General features: G+C 35.4%; 1 protein-coding gene across 1 annotated transcript in view; it reads right to left on the bottom strand.

Annotated features, from left to right (window-relative positions):
* Positions 1-2,000: 2,000 nt before the first annotated feature.
* Positions 2,001-21,468, bottom strand: part of LOC104466527 (dual specificity protein phosphatase CDC14A-like) — a gene marked incomplete at both ends in the record, with an annotated part of 36,867 nt that continues 17,399 nt past the window's right edge. Inside the window, 4 exons of the mRNA XM_010079969.1 lie at positions 2,001-2,063; positions 4,248-4,314; positions 13,053-13,132; positions 20,907-20,999. Coding sequence (XP_010078271.1) covers positions 2,001-2,063; positions 4,248-4,314; positions 13,053-13,132; positions 20,907-20,999 — 303 coding nt within the window. The remainder of the gene's footprint in view (positions 2,064-4,247; positions 4,315-13,052; positions 13,133-20,906; positions 21,000-21,468) is intronic.

Here is a 21,468-nt window from a genome sequence, read left to right as displayed (position 1 = left end):
AAAAACTTTATATATATATATAAACTATATAAACTATATATATAGTTTATACAAAGAATTAGAATTTCCTTTAGCCTGATCCCTTTAAGTCTTATGCAACTTTTCTCCACATTTGAAGATCTAACATAGCAAAAACTTGGAACATTTAAAGTTTTGGAAATACAGCACAGGACATGACTAAACATACAAAGCTGACCACAATGCATAAAATAGAAGACATACCAAAAAACTGACAAAATATTAAAGATGATTCCAAGTTCTTGCTTCTTAAACTCAGACAACAGGCAGCATACTGTAAACATCATTCACACATACGTACTTTTGCACAAAGTAAAATAATGTTAAGCATTAAACAAGATAATGGGAGAGCTTTAGTTAATTATTTTAATACTTTTTTTTCAGGCAGATTAATGCCTATTATACATACAGATTCATAAGAATTACTAAACATAATTTGTTTTTGGAACAAACATTTTCCTTTTGTTCACAGAGTAATCAAAAAAGCAGCAATTTCACACCTCAAATTTTAGTTACTGTTCATTTAATTTTGGTAATTCAGTAAAGGCTATACCATTTTCTTAATTTAGCAATTATGGAAAATTACAGTAGATAGAAATGCTTCTACAAATGATTTTAAGTTTTGTGAATAGCTATATGTTATAGTGTACCTATTGCAGCCAACATCTACTGTATCGACTTGTGCTGTAAACCAAGTTTTTCCACTGTTTATTCCTTTCCTGACTGCACCCTCTTTCTTGAACATTTATGAAGCATTTCCTATAGCTGTACGTATTTCAGATACGTAGAGTCACCCATATCTTGGTTGTAAAACAGAAGTTATTTATCAAATGTTACAGAGATTTAAGAGAAGCAATTATCCCTAAAATATGTTTGATATTAGAAACATTCAAGTTAATATTAGAAATTTTTAAATGGACTTTTTCAGACTAACTGAATTTATTCTTATTATTTCCAAGTTTTCTGAAAATTGCCATGGAAGGGCTGGGGGGAAGAATACTGGCTACAATACAGTAACAGAGCTATAAAAAGAGTTTAAATATATATATATACACATTCAAATGTTTAGCACACCTCTAGTTTATATATCTTTCTCCTTAACCAATGCAACTGCAGGGCCTTCAGGAAGTTCCAAAGACAAAGCCAAATACAACTACGTGGTTGCCACTGACTTCAGTGAAAACCCTTTCCCTTCCTTTGAGTGAGGGAAATGGTAGACAAAGATCACACAACAATTCTGAACAAGGTGTATATACACCTCCTGTGCCTGCAACTTCCTCTGTACACAGCTCAGTTCACAAGTGTAGCATGGGCATATTTTAAAGGTTCTCTGCAGCAATACAGCTTGAGATAACTGTCTACTACTAGCAGATAAAGGTGTGCGTGTTGCAGAACAAAGTCCTAGAAGCATCCAGAGTAATCCAGAATATTTCTTCTTAAGTCATAAGAAGGCTGGCAGAACAATGAATGACATCTGTTAGTTTTTTGGGACTTCATCAGGGAAATATTTTGGATGAATTTTCATTATTGGAATCCCCATATAATGCATCCTTACTAAAAAAGCTCAAAATGCGCTTAAACTACGTGGCTCTAAAATAAATTATCATGTATTAGGGCCTAATAGCATCTCAAGAAGCAGCTCAACAAGTGCTGAAAGAAAACACTGATTCCTTGGGTCAGCTGAGAGAGCTTGGATAGCAGCATCCTGGTGGAAGGTTGGGAACGCACCAGAGGTCACAGAAGCCAGAAAGGCTATGAGAAAACAGCAGATTTCCTATGCGATGTACTGAAATTACAAGGATATTCATCCTGCTTGTTTTTCACCTACAGCGTACAGGTTTGTGTGCACATACCTTACATATGAACACTGGGCTTTACTTGAATTAAAATGTGTTTCCAGCATGTTTTAAGTTGCAGGATACTGTATATTCTTACTTATTTCAGGTAAACCAAACACATTCAACTCACTACTGTGTACAAACCTCATAGTGTTCATATTCATCCACATCAAATGTCTTAAAGTCAAAAAATCCATGCTGCAAGGCCTAAAAGGCAACAAGGTGTCAGTTTATTCTGAAATATGATATATAATCTCATTTTATAATACTGCTTTTGAGAATCAAAACTGAATCACTAGATCTTTGTGCTTTTGCCTTATTGAAGCCTGTATGTTAAGACAACACTACATTTTGCACAGGCTAGCAACACAGACAACAAAAACTCCAACCATTTCACTAAAGCATGTCAGACTCATTATTTCCCCATGGAATACATTATAATGGGACACAGAAGCTGTTGCATATCACTTAAATAATAAAATTGATTCTCCCCACCCCACTATTTATGTTTTTTTTCTGTAAGGTAGACGACAAATTGAAAAGCAATTCCCTTTTTGTTACACATTTATTCAATGATTTCTATGCTGAATATATTCTCATGCAGTTAAGGCATAATAAAATACAGAACATTAAGAGTTTACTGATTTTCCATACCTAGCATGATACTCTGAGTTTATCACCATAACATCCAGGCAAAATGGCATATGCAGAATTCAGTACTGTGTATAACCTGTTTTTTATGATTTGCTTTTAATATACATTCCACTGATAGAATCAAGTTCACTAGACTACATTAGACAGTATTTATTACAAGATGAAAAAAAGACTTGTATTTGATTACTGTATTATTACTAAATATGCCAATTTTGTACTAAAGATCTGTGTATAATACCATATTAAAAACAATTATATGAATAAGGAATTCATAGCCCAAATTTCTTCCAAGGAATTAGTGAAAGACAGTTCTGCAGCATATATTTGCACTGAATCTACTGCATTCTGAGAAGTATAGATATTATGCAACATAGGATTAAGGTGTGATAAAAAATACATCACAGATCTACAATGTTAAAAACAATCATCAGTCTGCCATTATTTGCTACATATAGAGCACCTTTTTAAAGACAAAAAAATAGCTTTATATTAGACAACATAGACTCTACGATTGGACTTGTCATGAAACCCAAGATACCAAGAGGTTTGTCTGAACATCTGATTTTGAAAAGTGTATTTCATTTAACCATGGTTGGCTGGCTGCACTCCAGAACTTGTAGGCCCCTGAATCACAAGTATATATGTGCACACAAATGCCAAATTTACCCAGGTAGACTAAGATTTTACTTCAGATTAAGGCATACATTTTCCGCTCAAAGAGTTTTTACCTCTGTAGCTGAACTGGACAAAAATTCAATAATAAGTTTTATGGGAACAAAGAAGGAAAGAATTATTCTCAAAGTCCTTCTGACATGTTAGTTGCAGATAAATTACAGTGACTGCTTCACAGAGCTTCAGGATCCGTAGAATGCTACACAAATTAGAGTCTTGCTGTTAACTGACAGCTCCTTTCCCACCCCCACAGAACTAAAAATATTAAGCTTGATCTCTCTTTTTTGAGGGTTTAAGAAACACTTGTTTTTCCATACTTTTAAGAGTTACAAATAGTCTATAAAGTGTCTGTACAGAACTGTTCATATAGCCTCCTCCGTTCATCAAGATCACTGGGAAATTATGAACAAAATTTAATCTTTGCTAATAGTATGAAGTATACACTATAACACAAGGTTGCCAATTAAGATGTGACATAACATTTTAAGAAAAAGCAATATTGGAGCTTAATATTCCCCAGGACCAGGACTGTTGAAAGTGACACATCAAAACACTAGTAAGATATGTTAGGTTTCATTCTTTTTAAACAATTCCAAAAAGATTAGTGTCAAGCACTGAACCAGCTGTTTTGGGGGTAAGTTGGGGTCAAGTCCCTCCAAAAATTGCTCTGATTAAATCACAGTATACCTAGGTGTCTGTCTCACTTGGCCTTATCAACCTATGTTATTCCCTTTTACCAATATCTATAAATTATCTGTTCCCAGATTTAGTGCACTGCCTTGCACTGTTAAGAACTGCTCCCAGGCAGGCCTGCGGCGTTTGCACATTCTGATTCATAAGGTGAAGTTTAGAAAGCTGACAAAGACCAGGCCAGCCAGGTAAAAGTGTAACTTTCTTCCGTTGTAACTACTCACACAGTCCTCGGTAACTTAGGCTTCATGACAGCATACTACTCATTCACACATTGTGCTCTGAAAACAGATTTTTTAATGTATTTTAACAGTATTTTCTTTCACATTTTAAAAGTCAATTAAAATCTGCTTTGCCAAGGAAAAGTGTTGTTACCTTATTTATTCCCTGTAAACAGTCCAAGACTGTAAGATTGTACGTGCAGTTTCCAAATGAAGCATCCCTATAGATTTAATACAAATGAATTTAATATACATGGAATTATTTTAAGACCTCAGGGAAAGGCAGCACACAACAAAATATATTCAAGTTATTCAATCCCCTCCAAGAACTCTGAATTAAAGTTTGAAGAAAACATCTTTTTAGAAGCTTGTTTATGCTAAAGCAGACCCCTTCCAAAGATGTAGCTTAGTGTAAATGCAGTTAGATACTGCAAATTATTTTAAGTGCATATTTTACATCAGCTTACTACATGCCTTTTACCAAATTATTTATGCTGTCCTGCAACAGAAAGCTTTGCACTCACTCTCAATTGTGTAATTATTAGTATTGCAGCAAATAAAGCAAAACTTGCTTTAACCATTATTCGAGTCTTAACTGAGTTACACTAACAGGGAAAGGCAAATAGACTACTAGTTTGGATTTCATTTACAGATTCTCATTTTGATACCTGATTACAGATGTGATTAAAAATTACTCAGATATAACTGAATTTAAAATTACTTAACCTCAGTTCTGCCACTATGAAAATAATAATTTCTCTTTAAAAGACGACAAAGCAAAACATATTCAAATGGTAAGAGACACCAACATAAATAACACAACCAAAAAATAACAGCAACAAATGCATTGTGGAAAAAAGAAAAAGTTCTTTTCAAGGTGTGCTTCAGACCAGTTTGCATTTTAACAAAACTCTGCCTGGGCAAATTATTTCCTAATCACTCATTGAAGAAATCTTTTATAGCTTTGCTCTAATCTGTCTTATCCTGAGTTTTAAGAACTGCAGTTTATCAGAACAGCAAAATTCTATGTTTCAGCCATATACATCTTTAATCTACAATTGATGCAAAATTTCAAGCTTTCATTGATTTTTTGATAGTCTACTTGCTATAAGTAGTATGAAATTTGTTACATTGATATGCTCCTTCAATTCCAGGTACTTTAGGAGTAGAATATTCTTACCTATTATTTAAGAGTAAAATAAGTATAACAGTTTTGAGCAAGCAGTGTTCATAGAAAACGTACTTAAGAAAATAAAAAGCTACAATTTTGGGAGTGTCATCTTACAGGCAGGCTACTCTAGAAAAGCTTTCAAGTTAATAGATTATTAAAAAAATACTTAGCCACAATGTTTTAGAATAAGAACTTTAGTGTGAATAAACCTTCAATATCCAAATCCAAAGAAGCTTTTCTTTAAAATTACATTAGATAAGCAGAATATACCAAAGCTGTAAACCAGAAACTTTACAGACAATAAATTTTTGAGACGAGGAAGCTGGATAACAGATCATTTTAGCACAAAAGCATTTGAGCAAACAAAAAGGTCTTCGAGTAAAAAAAAAAAATCTTAAGGCCCCAGTGGGAACACGCACATAGCAGAAAATCTTTAAAAGCTCTAAGAGGTTTCTGAAGGGGCTGGCAGAAACAATAAAACCTAGAACAATGCAAACCACACATTAAATATTTAGAGAAAGAGGAATGGAAGACATGATTGTTGCAGACATGTTGTATGTTACATGTTCTTTTCCTATAACAAGAATATAATTTTAATTCTATCTATATTATATAACTACTTCATCAACTGATAAGGCATCTGATACTGCAGGACATAAAAACAATACTGGGAAAAAAAAACCCATGTAATCTCTAATCCATTAATAAGAAGTGCTACAAGAACGAGAGAGAGAAGGGAAAGGAGAGAGGGAGGCACAACATTGAACTTGACCTAGATGCACAAGATAAGCCTATCTCAATTCCAGGTGTACAGTATTCCTAGCTACAGCTCCCACAGACAGCTATTACCAGGGGAGTGCACATGGATGCTGGCAGCTAAAATCTATTGCCTACATCATCCATGCCTCAAACGCCTCATTTCTGTTGCTGTGCACCTAACCATTAAAACAGGTGCATTTGGAGCGGAGAAAACAGCTCTGCTGACACTTGCCATCCACACACAGTGAAAAAAGAGAAAGACTGAAAGCCAAGAAAATTCCAATTAGGCAAAGTTTTAGAATGAACAAATAAAAAGCTGCTTAAACCTAATCTCAAATTCCCAGAAACTCAAAGAACAATGGTATTCTAACGTGTTTTTTTTTTAAAGAAATGCAACACACTGAGTTAACATGTGAGAAACTCACACTCCCATCTATCTTTTGTGGCAGAATGCAATAACGTAATGAAACCATAAATAAACATCAGATAGGAATGACAGTACAGGATGGTAGTGAAATAACACCTTGAAGCAGTGGCTTAATATCACCTAATGCTTCAAAGGAAAGCATGATGTTTGATGAACCGTAGCAAATACTGAGCGCATTATATCAGACCTTGCCGTAATCTCTCTCTCCCTCCCATCCCCTCAAGTACCTTCTGGTAAGAAAACACAAGCAAATCACTAGAGTTCCTTCTATCATAATTTAGAAAACAAGAAAAATACAACAAAATCTATAGACTTTTCCCCAAGTCTCCTTAAAGCCACAGCACTCACAATCCTTTTCACAGTAAATCCAGGAATATATATATTTTCTTTTCTAGTTTCTGGAAGTACAACTGTCTGATTAGAATCAATTACAGATGCAAACCCCTTTATGAAACTTTGCTGTTTTATGCTCCAGAATTTTAAGCTAGGCTATCTAAAGGTATTAAATTTTAAGTGTAAAACCAAAGAAAATTTGGCAGCAGTTTTACATATAATCCCTGAGGACTCTGCATACTGGATCCACTGACATAGTAGAGGCAGATCTGACGTACAGGTAAGGCAAGTGCTTGCAGACTCAGTATTAGGAGATGAAACCCACGTTACCAGCTTCAGAACACACAGCAAGCAACAAAACACACCATACAGAGGTGATTTAAGTATTAAAGCAATATAAAAGCCTAGTTTATTTCTGAAGCAGTCGCAGTGTACTTATGAAGTGACATCTTTTATATTCAATCTTCCTATCAAATAGTTGATTTCGTGTAATTCCAGCTAAGTGTTAGTATTCCTTCAGAATTCACTCAAAGAGCATTTTGCAGAAGTATTAGAGAGGACAGATGCTTAATGCCAATCTTACTGCCAACTACGTGTCTAAAGAGGCCTTGAAATACTCAAAAGGCAAAGATTAAGAGTTTATCGTGACCTGATTTCCTGAATGTTTTAAATTACTTGAGTAAAATATCTTTTTGCTTAGAAGGAGCTGTCTAAGGTATTTTAAGACACTAATTATTTTGTTTCTTTCTTGTTAAAGGCAAAACCAAAACATCTCCCTTCTCAGTCACCTAGAGGACTTCCTCCAGGCTGAGTTATCAAGTTCTTTTTCTAGCCAAGAGAAATCAGTCAGAAGTCATGTAAAATCATTAAAAAGCTTTGTAAATACTTAAAAAACCACATTTGATCTTATTTTCTGAATCCTCCTGAATTAATACTTTTACTGAAGAAAACTAAATAATTAAAAACTAATGCAGAACAGATTGATTTCACCATTCTTCACGTGAACCCATTTTCTTTCCTCCTGATGTGTAAATTTACCAGACCACGGATAAAAATATTGGATACTGTCAGAATCTGTCATATTGCATACTAGTACTAACCTTTACAAAAATCCTGTTAGAAATACAGCTATTCTCATACCACTTTGACTTGAGAAGTCAATTATATAGCACTAGATCCACCAGCACGCACCTTCTTTCTACCAGTGGCAGATATATTTCACAATTTTAGAGCAATAATTAATAATACTAATTTTAGCTTGCATAAAATGCAATAGATTCTGAATGGGCCACACTTTGTACCACAGTAAAAGCAAATGCAAGCACTAACAGTTATTAGGAAGAGCACTGTAAAGAAAAAAATACCTTTACTAACTTTGAAGAAACATATAATTTTAGATGAAATTAAAATTAATTCCAGACATTCTTCCTATTTAAACTTTTTCTTCTCCTTTGTCCACTGTACGCAGTCAGCATCCTATCCTACAGATAACTAACGCAGGTGCTTATGTTTAAGACAGTAGTAGTCGTTTTTAACTTACTGGGACTACTTATGCACATACAAAAACATTTAGGTGTTTTGACTGGTGGAAACCAAGCCATTTGGATTTCAAATATTATACCTTTTTGTTCAACTCAGAAGTCTGTGTTTAAAGCAGCACAGAAGAGAAAGCAAGACCTCATTTCATATCAGAACAACAGAACAGAGCACATACAGACCTCTACCTGCAGTTTTACAGAGTGGGTGCTCCAGTTTCTGTCGCTGGTCACATGTTTCATTACAGTATTCTCCCAGGCATGGCCAAATGCATAACTACCTTGTTTTTCAAACAATGTTTTACCAATATTACCTGACAGTACTCTATGCGCTTTCAAAATGAGAAAAATGTGAATATTTCTATGAGATACAGATGTCGCATGAATCTGGGCCAGCACTGCAGAGCTGCAAATCCCACATCTGATTTCACAGTTATTGTAGCTGACCTCAATACTGCATAAAGCTTTCCCTGTCACCAAACCCCTCAACACTGTTGACAACAAAATAGTTTGTTTCCCCAGCACTTGCCAATAAAAAAATAAAACCCAAAAGCTACAAACTAAAATATAGCTCTGAAATTCATGTCATATCTAGAGATTGAACACAGTAATACTAAAACATAGTTGGTTTTTCTCTTTAACATAAAGTGAACACAGAATAATTTGAGGTAAAAATCTAAAATAATTTCACAATAGGAGACTGGTATTTATGATTATTTAAAATGGTGTTAGCACTGTTTTCTTAAATGGAAGTGAGAAGATACGGTACAAGATCTTCAAGAGACGAGAGTGTCACCAAGTGACAGTGAATCAGCCAAAAATAAAATGGAAGTGTCTCAAAAATAGTAGTGCCTTATCCTCCTGTTTTGTCTTCAGTTTTTCTACTACAAAAACAAAACAGAAAAATTCCATGTATCTTGTAAGAGCAGTATTCTGATTTCCCTCCACCCCTCAACCATATTTGCTGAAGCTGTCTTTAAATGAAATACCAGCTGAAGATCTAAGCCGATTAAGGCTTTTTGAGGTCACTGAGCTAGATGAAAGTAGATCAGTTTCCCAGTGATCACTTAATGTAAACATACCTCAGTACTCCATAAAGAATCTGACAATCCTGCAGCTTCTACCTATTGAAAATTATCTATTTTTTTCCAAATAGAAGACACTTCAGATATAAAATTAACAAACTTATTAAATAGTCTAGCTGTAAAACTTAACTGATCATTGCTCATTGATAACTCTTGCACTTGAAACTATTCAAATGCAGATGACCTATCCTGCAGAAGTTACACAATATCTAAGTTCCAGGCTCCACGAATAAACTCAAGTCAGTAAGTACTGAATACCAACGATTAATAACCCATTTCTTTTTCCCTCCTAGACCTTAGAATAGGAGGGAAGAGGTAAGACATTTGGGTTATGTTTTTCATTGTATATAAGAATCATTTTAGTCCTTTCCAAGACACTAAAGATGCAGAAGGAATGCAAACTTTCTCACAGCACCAACTTGTTTCTTCACAGTATAGCTCGATGCCAAGCAGACAGGGCAATGCTACTGCTTCCAGCACAAGTTCATTTGCTTGAGCCTCTGCATCATTCTATATTTTGCATCAGAGATGTCTCAAATGTCTTAGAACAGACAGGGAAGAAAATCTCAAAGGCCTTGGAAAAACAAGGGAATGAAGAATAAATTGTTTCTTCCCCATTCACAGCTAGACGACATTATCCCACTGCAGGCCCTCATTGAATCCACTTGCCCTGCTTTCAGTCAAGTAATTCTTAAGCTCCTTATGTATCTATTTCAGCCTCTTCCTATGACTCCGGCTCCCACATATCCTCTCCCTAACTACCAGACTCCCCATTTCTTACCTAGCCTCCTATCTTGTCAGAATCCTTCAGTTTATTTCCTGACTCCTCTTCATCCCGCCTCCTGTACAACTAGATTACACAGCCTTCTTTCCCAGCAGGATAAACTACACCACAGGTAACAGAATCTGCTTGGGCTCTAATCCAGTGCCAAGACCTGACATAGACCAAAGCCGCTCCAAACTTAAGTGCTTTCCAGCCCCACATCATATAAGAAAGAATGCTCAAGAATGTTTAATTCTCCTAGCAAAAGCTCTGTATTCCTTCTAGAAACAGCAAGGTTCTGCTCAAGAAGATTGCCTCCCTCCCATCCTCTAAAATAGCCAAAGCTTTGCATTAAAAAGACCCCAAAACCATACCAAAACTCTTAACAGACCACAGAAAGCCCACCATAAAAAAAAAAAAAATAACAATCTCTAAAAAAGCTTTAGTTTTAGCAAATCATTTCTCTCCCAGCAACCCAGGGCTTGAAACACACAGATAAAGACTGCAAGAGGAGTTATGTTTCAGAAACTGGCTACTCTATATTTATTGCCCTCTTCTTCTGAAGCTGACGGATGGAATTAAATGATTATACTTTTGTAATAATTTTGACAAGCCAGACTGCAAAAACTGAGTAGTCCCTTTGCTGGACACTGCCTTCTTCAATGTCTTCAGTTCGTATTCTCTCCCCTGGGAAACACAAAATGCTCTTTGTATATAATATACAGCTATCTTCAGAAAACCTTGCTGTTTCTTGTATTTTTTTACTCCTCCTTTGCTGAGCCCAGAGTAGCTAACTATTATATTTTGAAATATAATTTTATTAATTCAAACTCATTAAGATTTGTTTTGAATAATTAACACTTAAAATTAAATCGTTTCATGTTTTAAAATTTGTTACTGTGTTTCTTATCAGCCTCACAAGAAATCACAGAGACAATTACTTTCACTACTCCCCACCAGTCAAGCAGAAATAGCATTTTTTAATCATTGCTACTACTATTATCATCATCATTATTATAATGTATTGGTTGCAAGGCAAAGGTCTGTAGCCTTTGGTCTGAACAAACAGTGTCACATGAGACTGTTCTGCAGACACACTACTCCTCCCAAGTTTTCTGTCTTACAATTTTGGGATCTGATAACTCAGGTTCTTCACTTTGTCAGAACCTCTTTTCTACACACCTTAATCTTTACTTTGGTGAGGGAAAAAGGAATCTAAAGACATAGTAATTTCCTGTAATTCTAAACAGGAAATTTTTGTAATTGGTGAACAAAATACAGCTATTCTCAGGTAACATACATCCTCCACTACTAAGAGTTTTGATTCTTAAGCAAGTTTTGAATAAACTAAGCTTAAGATTCTGAAATATTTAGGTCACTTTAGTATTAAAAGCTCTTATATGAAAGAAATACTCCCGCCAAAGTTGAACCACTGAGAATTTGACATGAAAGGAAGAATCAGATTCTTTTAGACTCTACTAAAATGGTACATAGTAATCCCCAGAATGAAGGGAAATATCACACAGAAACATCTCACTTGCTGCTTCCTCAAAATGATAAGGAGTCAGAAGAATGTATTGACACTGTGTCTGTTCTCAGAATAATACAGTTTGCTTCAACGAATTTCTTCCAGAAATTTTCCAATAGCTGAACCTTCTGTAAATGGAATGGAGCAATGTAATTATTTCAAACTGGGAGAAGATCAGGCAACAAAGAATCTAAAAGGTGGAGAACACTATACATTATTCTTGTTTTAACTTAGATTACCACTCCTGTATTTTATATAGAATTTGGAGATGCTAAAAAACACTGACATGTTTAAAATAACATTTTTTTATGCATTGTATCAAGTATCTTTTACAATTACCTGAAAAAAATATGGGTATCAACAGCTCAGTAAACTTGCTGGGCTTTGGAGAGCTACCAATGACCAGGAGAATGTATAAATTCTCTGCCAATAAAAGCTATCACTGAATAATACCTTTTTATAAAATGTGTTTGATGGTTTAAGATTTCAAAGTCAAATTGGTCTTCACATACAAATCTACCATCCCCATAGTTTATACTATATCTGGCTCCTCCTGTACAAGCTATGAGGAGAAAGAGAATCTGATCTTCCTTTGGTGAGTGGAATCAGATTAATTTGATATAGACAAGGTAGGTCTACATTTACAGCTGCACTGGCTGACAGTGAACAGTACTTGTCAAACACTGACTCCTCTAAAATAAGAGGACATCGACCTTCTTGAAGTTGGCTTTTATTCCTAGTGTTTGCCTAAGAATAGTGTAAGGTATTTTCATTCATAAAGTCCAAGGTACACACCAAAAATAAATATGTAGAAGTCTCTTTATTAGATAGTCATGACAGCTAAAACTCCTCAGATTCAAGTCTCAATATGTTGACCTTAGTACAGAAAATAAAGACAGACTGATAGAAGTTATCTATGATCCATTGAAAACAGGAAGGCAAAGCAATTTAATAAGTGGAACATCAGTACTTGTTCTGTAAAATAGAGAAAATATAACAGCATAAAACCCCCTTCATTCACGTAAGCTAATTTAGAAGATCTGAATGACTTCCAAATAGTAGACCACGATACATCATAAAGAAAAGTTTTAATTGCTAAATCACAAACATGCTAAGAACTGTTTTCTAAACCTGACAGTTTGCAAGACTGGGAATGTTAAAACTTAAGTCAATTGAAATGGCTTTATTATTCCAACACAGAGTAAATAATTCCACTAGAAGTAAAAAGTATCTTTTCTGGAGATCAGTCATTTTGATACATCTGTATCAGACACGAAACCCTTTTTCTGGGAAGGCAATCTGAAAAATCTGTATTAAGCAAAACACAAAAGTTAGGCTCATTTCTCATGTTCACATACCTAAATGGAAGATACGGTGGATTAGATCCAGACAAAAGTGTTCTGTAAGCTTCTTCTGGTGTTTTCTTCAAGTATATTACCTAAAGGAGGTGGGGAGAGAGGAAAAAAAAATAAGCCCTGAGCCTGAAAAGTCATTAACCACATGTACGCTTGCCCCAGCCCACTAAACTCTTAAGAATGTATACTATACTCCTTTATGACCAACTCCTATGACATATATAGATCAAAAAAGACATACTCATACAAAGTAAAAGATTCAGAAATCAACAGAAACCAGGATTTCTGTTTTATGTCATTCTCCCCCCTTAAAAAAAAAAATCCACACATTGCTGCAGCTGAGAGACTTCAAGACAGACAACATCGTACTAAGATGAAAAACAGGCATCTATGCTAGGAGTTCTCTGTAGAGCTTCAGATGAGTCAAAATATCACAGCAGCTGACAAAGGAAACATTTCTCCACCGTAGCTCAATGAAAGATTTTCCAACACAAAATATTTTTGATTCCTAATTGTCAATATCAAACTACTAATTAAAAAAAACTAAACAATTCAACAAGCTGAACCTGTTACTATGAGACCAACGTATAGTTACTGTAACACCCTATGTCAAGCCTTACTCTGCTATTGCTGAATGCTATCAGTTCAGCGTACTTAAGAAATTAGAATACAACCACATCTTGTTGCATTTCAGTCCCTATTTGTACAGTAAAACTGGTCCTAAAATTAATTTAACTTGGAATACATATAAAGCAAGTGTATTATTTACAAAAAAAAAGACTTTGTCCAGTTTGAAGCAGCATATTTCAAGTGCACAAACATGTTTTGTAAACAAAGCCACACAGTTTTCCTAGTCATTTCCTCAAACTCATCTTACAACCAGCACCTAGATGGCTACTTTTCAGCTCTACACACATTTAACTGTTGAATGTAAAAGTATTTAATAATTATTTTCTTAACCAAGACATAGGCTAGTTCCTGATCTAAAAGCTTTATTCAAGTTTTGACCCTGAACACATTAAAATATAGGTAAGTAGTGGTCACTCCCAGAATATTTGCAATTTCCTTTATGTCTAGAGTCATAACTCAAGTTAATGGGATTCTTAGTGTTCTGTAAGGTGTCAACATGGTAGGCAGATTTTCCTGCATTTCTTCCTCCAGTATGGGCAAGGCAGGCAGAAAAGACAAGATAAGAATAAAACAAACAAAAAATTGACTCAAGTGAAACAGTCTGAAAAACTCTCTGCTGTGACACAATGAAAAGAGGGTCTGGAATCATCTCTGTTTTTCAACTACCACCTGTTTCACTGCTTTGAACAACTGGTCTAATTTTGGACCAAAAACCCTCTACACAAACGAATTTGCCTTCAAAAGATCAATTCCCTGTCATGGAGCTGTATTTCAGTCTCAGCAATGTTGCTGCTCCACTCATCTTGATCACAGGATCAGTATAATCACTACCCAAAAAGAGGAACAAACCCCACTTATCTTCAAATGTTAAATCTTAATGCTGCAGCAGTGTCAACATTTCTGCTTCATTTAGCAAGTGCCCAAATTATATGTTTCTCAGAACTAACGTCCCTGTAATCGCCTAAACGTCCATATCTCCCCCCCTCCTTAACCTCTGAAAGCAAAGGTTTTCTGAAACCTTCCACCATCAAAACAGACCACAATTTCTATATGAAAACAATTCCATTTACTCTGTGTTATCAGAACAATTGCTTCTAACTCAATTATTGGATTCTGTTGTTGGAGTCAAACCAGTAATTACCAATATTGACACAGATCCAGAGATCTACTTAATGGATATACGTATTCATTTAAAAAGTGGAAGGGCCCATTTCTTTTTATTTTTAAGCTGTAACGGTCTGTCTACATCGAAGATTGCTAACTAATGGCACCAACTTTATGCTTCCAACCCCTGCAGCATAGCGATGCTATTCTGTTTTCAGTAATTTGTGAAAAATTCTTTTAGTCTGTGAAAGAAGCCTCCCTTGCATTTCCTTTATAGTCCCCCTCACCACAAAGGTTTTGCACTTAAGAACAATGCACCCTGTGCAACAGATTTCAGTGGGGAGTGTATTTCAGAGAAAAATAGTGATTTTATTCATGTCAATCAGCTTACATTTAAAGCCTAAATTCCTGCTTGTAGTCAAAAGATCCTTAGAGGGTAGTTCAGAGGATTTCAGGGAAAGATGTTTCCATCTTACACAGTAGGGAGTCAGAAATCTGAAGCAGGGGCAAATTTGTATTATATTAATGTTTTCCCAATGCTACAGTTTTCATTTCAAAGAAGTTATGGTACTTCAAAGCTGTCTCTGCTCAAAGACACATATGTATGACATTTTGAACGAAGCACTGCTACTTGTGCTCATAAAAGCTCATAATAAACACACCAGGATGGAAACAGGAAAAAGATATTATTAAAACAAAAGGAAGGATGAGAGGAAAAGGAAACACTGAATGGAGTTCCCGAAAAAACAAAAGTATCACAGATGTCAAGAATAACACAATAACTGTAAGAAGAAGTATAATGAAACAAAGAAGGAAACACTACAGTACATGTCTTTAGTACTTAAAAAGTAGTGATATCCATTCAGAAAAACCCAGGAGACTGTTTTGTGACTCATCTTTATCAATGAAAACTCAGCAACTTAAACTTAGCTTCATTTTTTAATCTAATATGATGAATCTTCAGAGTGCTTTCATTCTGCGATGTATACAAGTGGAGAGAAAAAAGAAGTCCATAGTGAATACTTTGTATAAATTGAACCTGTATCTAAGAAATAATGCGAGTAAAAGCCTTTAAATAAAAAGGTCACTTTCCAGATAGCAACTATTCTCTTACAAGAGCTGTTTTACAAGGGACAAGGTCCTTCTCCCTTTTACCTCTGTCACTATTCTAACTCATAACATGTTGCACTGCTACCTGTAAAAAACAGATTCAGCAAATATTGGAAATTTTAATTTTTTTCTCTTGACACTTCCATTCTTATATTCTCAACTTCCTGAACAATGATGTGGTTGAAAGATAAAGCTCTCCACAGTTGAGACACTATGCAGGCACATGACACGTAGCAATACCAGCCACATACACACTGCCAAGAAAATTCATACCGTATGTCCCAAAAAGTTCACAAAACAAAAAGGGAATTCGTATTTTGCCAGTCAACCTTAACACTCATCCACAATATTTCAAATACAATTTGGATTCATCTTGTTCCCACCCACATGTGCCGTTTTTGAATTAGAAGTATATGGAACAGATACACTCTAGAGCTGCTAAGTTATCACAAGAATTCTGTGAAGCCAATCTAAGGCAATCTAAAGAAAGGTGTTGCATGAAACAGCAAAGAGGCTGTACGTGCTGCAGTAACTGAAAAGCCTTTGTACTTGCTCACCCTCCAAGGGAGGGATCATGGCTTTGAGCAGCGGTGTGATATGCTTAGATTACAAGAGAACAAACTCTTACAACTTCAGGTAGGGCTGAGAAATCTAATTTATATTTCTAAAGAGAAAAAACACTCCTGCAAGCAAATGGCTGAGCATGCCATAGTAGTTTGCTATTACCCAGTCATTTGCTGTGGTAAAATTACAAACTTAAGAACTCAACAGCTTTTCTCTTATTGGCATTACAAAAGTCTAATAAAAGTTATTGCTACCAAAATACACACAAAGTAATTGTGAGAACGAAATATCAGCACATCTGCTATCTACAAGGAAAAAGACAGAGTTCACTGGATCTCTTTTCAGTGTTTGTCACCTTACGAAAGCATTATGTTTCACCAGGACTGCTCAAAAGTCAGATTTTGGTCCACTAATCAAGTTTTCACTTTCAAAGAATTGCAACAGATATCCTTGTCTGCTACAAGGACAGAATGAAAGCTCTAAGTTTACCAGGAGGAGCAAGTGTCATACATATACGTTCTCTCCTCCCCCTGCCCTATTTCTTTAGAAGACAGCCACTGGTACAAACAGACTAGTATTCCTCCTGCTCTTCTCCCCTAGGGAATTCAGACCTTACTAGATAGCAGAGTACAAAACCAGGCAGAGGTTCCTTGGTTTCCTACCAGAAAATAAACACAACAAAGACATTAAGAATATGTAAAAAAGGGACCCAGCCCCTAATTAATGCACTCTCCACGATTTCTCCAAGAATGAATTTTTTGATGACAAGTGGGGAGTTCATGTAATCACTTCAGTATAACTCAGTCAAACCTACTCCCTCCCACCTCTCTTCCCCCTAGAAACTGCTATGGACAAATCGAGTCAAACCAGGCTACTTCAGTTTTGGTACACATGAAAGTACTTGTAATACTCTTTTAAAACAATTTTAAATACTTCTTTTCCAAATTAACTATCGTGGAAGACTACATGAAAAACTCAACAACTAAAATAAGTCTCCAAACAGATGAAGGGAAAAGCAAAGCAATACTAGCTTCAAAATATTCTCTGTGGCACCTGGTTAGATTTTACAAAACCTAGTAGCACTCTGTTTCTGATATCACTGAACAGTCTGTGTTGTAGTCTCTGCCATTTAGGAGGAACCCTGAACTTCTCTGTAAGATCAGAGAAGTCTGCATGGTCCTCTGTTCTTGTAACACTTTAAATATTTTTTGTCTTCTTAATCAGAATTTTATGACAGAAGTAATCTTTGCAGAATTCTCAAGAGCGAGGACAATAGTTTAGCAATGGGACATGATTAGCCCAAACGCACTAAAAGTCCATTGTAAAATTGAAATTTAGAAAATGCTTCTTCCCGAGATGTAATTTACAAGCAGGCAAGCTATTGCCAGTAGATAACTTTTGCTTAAACATATTGACTCTCCTATTCAAATATTTCAATAGCTGTAGGGTATTTCAGTTCACCATGTCTAAGAAGCTGTTTAATGGAACAATCTAAGTTGCATAATCACCACTGGAAACCCATTCCTAGAACCTGATCCACTCTTTTCCACGTTTCATTTTACACTTAATTTTTTAACACCAGGAAAATAAAACAAGCCTTCTCAATTAACTTTCACACACTGGTAGAATGCATAGCTATTACACTTTCTGGTCTCAAAAAGCTTGAATAATTTAAGAAAATACATAAAATCCAGAAGACCTTAAATCAAAGAGCACCTACATTTCTGTCACAATTTGGACATTCAAATAATAATAGATCAAATTGCCAGTTACACACCGTTCTTTTTACCGAAGAACACGATTAGATACCTTCAGGTCAGGAACCACCTTATCATGTAATGCAGGGGTGTGCATATACTGCATCTGACTTGACATATCATTTACAGGTAAAACATTCCAAAATGCAAATATTATTTCTTGAGTGTGAAACAAATACGCCTGGATTACAAAAGCCAAGCTTTCGCAGTTAAAAAAACAAGAATCAGATTATTAGGTAGATCAAAAATAATTTTAGACTAAATAAATATTCATTTTATGAATTTATAGGCATTAGTATCAACCATTACAGAAGAAAGTGAACTCCCATAACACTTGCAGTTTCGGTACACACATCTATAGAAATCATTCTGGGATGACATACTTATGTAACTGTTTTCCAATGTTACACTCAATTGAGATTAACTGGAAAGTGATTATAAGGTGTTTCCAACAACGAATACATTTTGTCCTGGTAACACTGTAGTAATAAAGAATTATTGTTGGTACATAATACCTTCAGTCATCAGAAAATACTTAAAACATCTACTAGTCCGACAGGAGAATAACAGTATGAAACGCAGATGGAAATCACATGCACATGCCAGAAATTAAGAGCTATAAGCAGCTTAAAACAGGCTAGGCAAGGGTTAAATGTGCATGGAGTTGTGGCACACTGATTTACTTTATTGTACTGGTAAGCTATCAACTCTTCATGTGATGTGCCACCTGACATCCATTATGGAGTACAGACACAGTCATGCCACAGTACACACATTATGTGCTCCTCCTTTTCTTTTTCTTTAGAGGGATTTCTGCTGCCCTCTCCCCTCAGTGCATGCCTTTATCCCAGTTTTAGCTACTGAGCAGCTCCTTTAAATAAGGACTACCAAATATACCAGACTGTTCCCATGTTTAAGTCTTAAATACTGTAAATATGGCATAGAGTTACTTAGCTGCTTGGAGTTCTGTTTTGCACCTTACGCACCTCCTTACTTTTCTGTTCCTACAAACTGGCTTTGCAAGAAGTTCTCTTCATGGACAGCAGTGCTCTCTCCTTGGGTCTAGCTAATACTGGTAAGGGCCTTTTAACCGGCTACTTAGTTGAGACAGTCATATAACAAGGACTGGACAAGGGGAATAAGAAGATAATCTCATCCCCTTCAAAATGCAAGTGTCCTACCCTTTCCAAGGCTTCTAAGATGTATCGGAAGGTGAAGGCAGGATCAGACAAAAGCAATCCAGTGAAGGCAATTAGATGCTGTAATCTACGTATGTGCTAGATGAGTATTCTCTAGCTATAGGCTTAATTAGACCAGCTTTAAAACACAAAGTGAATCTTTCTAAATACAGAACTGTAAAAAAGAGATAAAATTATAAAAACAGAGAACAAAAAGCAGTCTAAATAGAATGACTGAAGTTTCTTTACAAACCAGAGTGTAGGAATTGTTACTGAAGATACTTCCATTTGGACAGATTTTGGATCTGAAGGGACAGTAAAGCTTATAAAGATGTACTATCAAATTTAGACAAAATATAAAACACAGAATTGGAAATTAATTCGAGTATTATACAGTCAAAAACATTAACAAACTTAGAACATTCTAACTCACTTGTTCTTACTATTTGTTTTGCAGATATTCCATCAGGTCTACTCCCAAGCATTAAAAAACTAACCCAAAGATTGTTTAAAATTTGAACTAACCCCAGATTTTTTGTCCACCTTTAAATTTAAATAGATCTTCTTTCTCACAAGCATTTACGCACTATCTCCAAACTTTAAGTAAAACATTTTGTTTACTTACAAGAATCTGCAACCTAAATTATTTCAATATTATAATCTACATTTATTGAGCTTTGCTTTCAGCATGACCTCAGGCCTGAAAGAAGTATACCAGCTTTCACACAGTATAAAGCCTGACTACAGAGACTTCTAGAACTCAGCTGACCATGTGGATGTCGGGCTCAGGACCAGCAGCTTGTTAGTTTCAATACTTTATCACTGTAAAACATGCTATCGAAAAGACTTCAAGTTTTCTCCAAGTGTGCTCCAGTTCCAGACAGTAGAGTAGTGACACTGAAGTTTGAGCTACACTGCTACAAACACCCACAAGTGGCTGTGCACGTGTCAGCTTGGGACTATCAAAACTTATGTGATATTATAATAAATTAGGGTTGTGTAAGTAAGACACTCTTTGCATATTATCTGTAATACCAGAATGCTGAAATCCCTCAATTTTTGCATTATTCTGGGTAAGGTATGGAAATTAACCGAGAAAATAAATCCATTCAATAATCACAATGCCTCTGGTCCTGTAACTTCAAGAAAGACTCTGATAAAATGCTTCCTCCTCCCTAGTGTAAATCTCACTACTGCCATGAGCAGCCGTTGATCCCAAGACAGCCAGGTTTAGAGGTAAGTTTGTGGTTTTGACATTCAGTGAAATGGTATCCTATGGGAAACATGCATATGAACCACCAAAGCCACTCCTTGTGCAGTAAAGTAGACGGAGTTAGTGCCAAAGACGGGACTTCCTTAAAACTCATACAGCAAAATTTTCAGACAGCTAAGAAAAGAAGCAAGTGACAATCTGCCCAGCTCCCTAAAAGGAACATCACTTGAGATGCTATTTTGCACAGAGTGGACGTCTCTTAAGAAAGTTTAGAAGTATCCATGTGATAAATAATACTTACAGCATATGCACCTATTAAAAATGCTGCATTTGCTCGTTTGCGCTGGTCAAAACTGGTATAGTACACTATCTTCTTTCTTGATAGACTGAAATACTGTTAAAAAAAAAGGTATATTTACTGAGAGACAAATACACTTTAAAAATACTTTAAAAGTCACTTTTCCAAAACTGAAAAATAAGTCAGAAAAATTCTTATAGAGAGATTCTTAAAATTAAAGGAGAAAAAAATTACTGATACCATGAATAACCTTCTTACATTATAGAAAAGAGTGCACTGAAACAGCCACTGTATCAGGGCAGATCTCAGTTCGCTGTGCAAAAATATCCTATAAAATGCAGTTGAACAAAAGTGTTCAATATAAAATACTGGATTTTTTTTCCAAGTTTTATTATCTGAACAATAGTTTATGAATGTTGATTAAAGACATTGCAATTTGCAGACTAAAACACCCTCCTATATGTTAAATCTCTTTAGCACATAATTCTGTGGAGAAGACAGGAGAAAAACTGAAGCAATCAATCTTACAGACATTTTTTAAGTTAAATACCACCTTCTATCTATA

This window comes from Pterocles gutturalis, unplaced genomic scaffold (genome assembly GCF_000699245.1).
Source record: "Pterocles gutturalis isolate BGI_N339 unplaced genomic scaffold, ASM69924v1 scaffold40814, whole genome shotgun sequence".
Taxonomy (NCBI): Eukaryota; Metazoa; Chordata; class Aves; order Pterocliformes; family Pteroclidae; genus Pterocles; species Pterocles gutturalis.
This window is presented reverse-complemented; position numbering and strand designations above follow the sequence as displayed.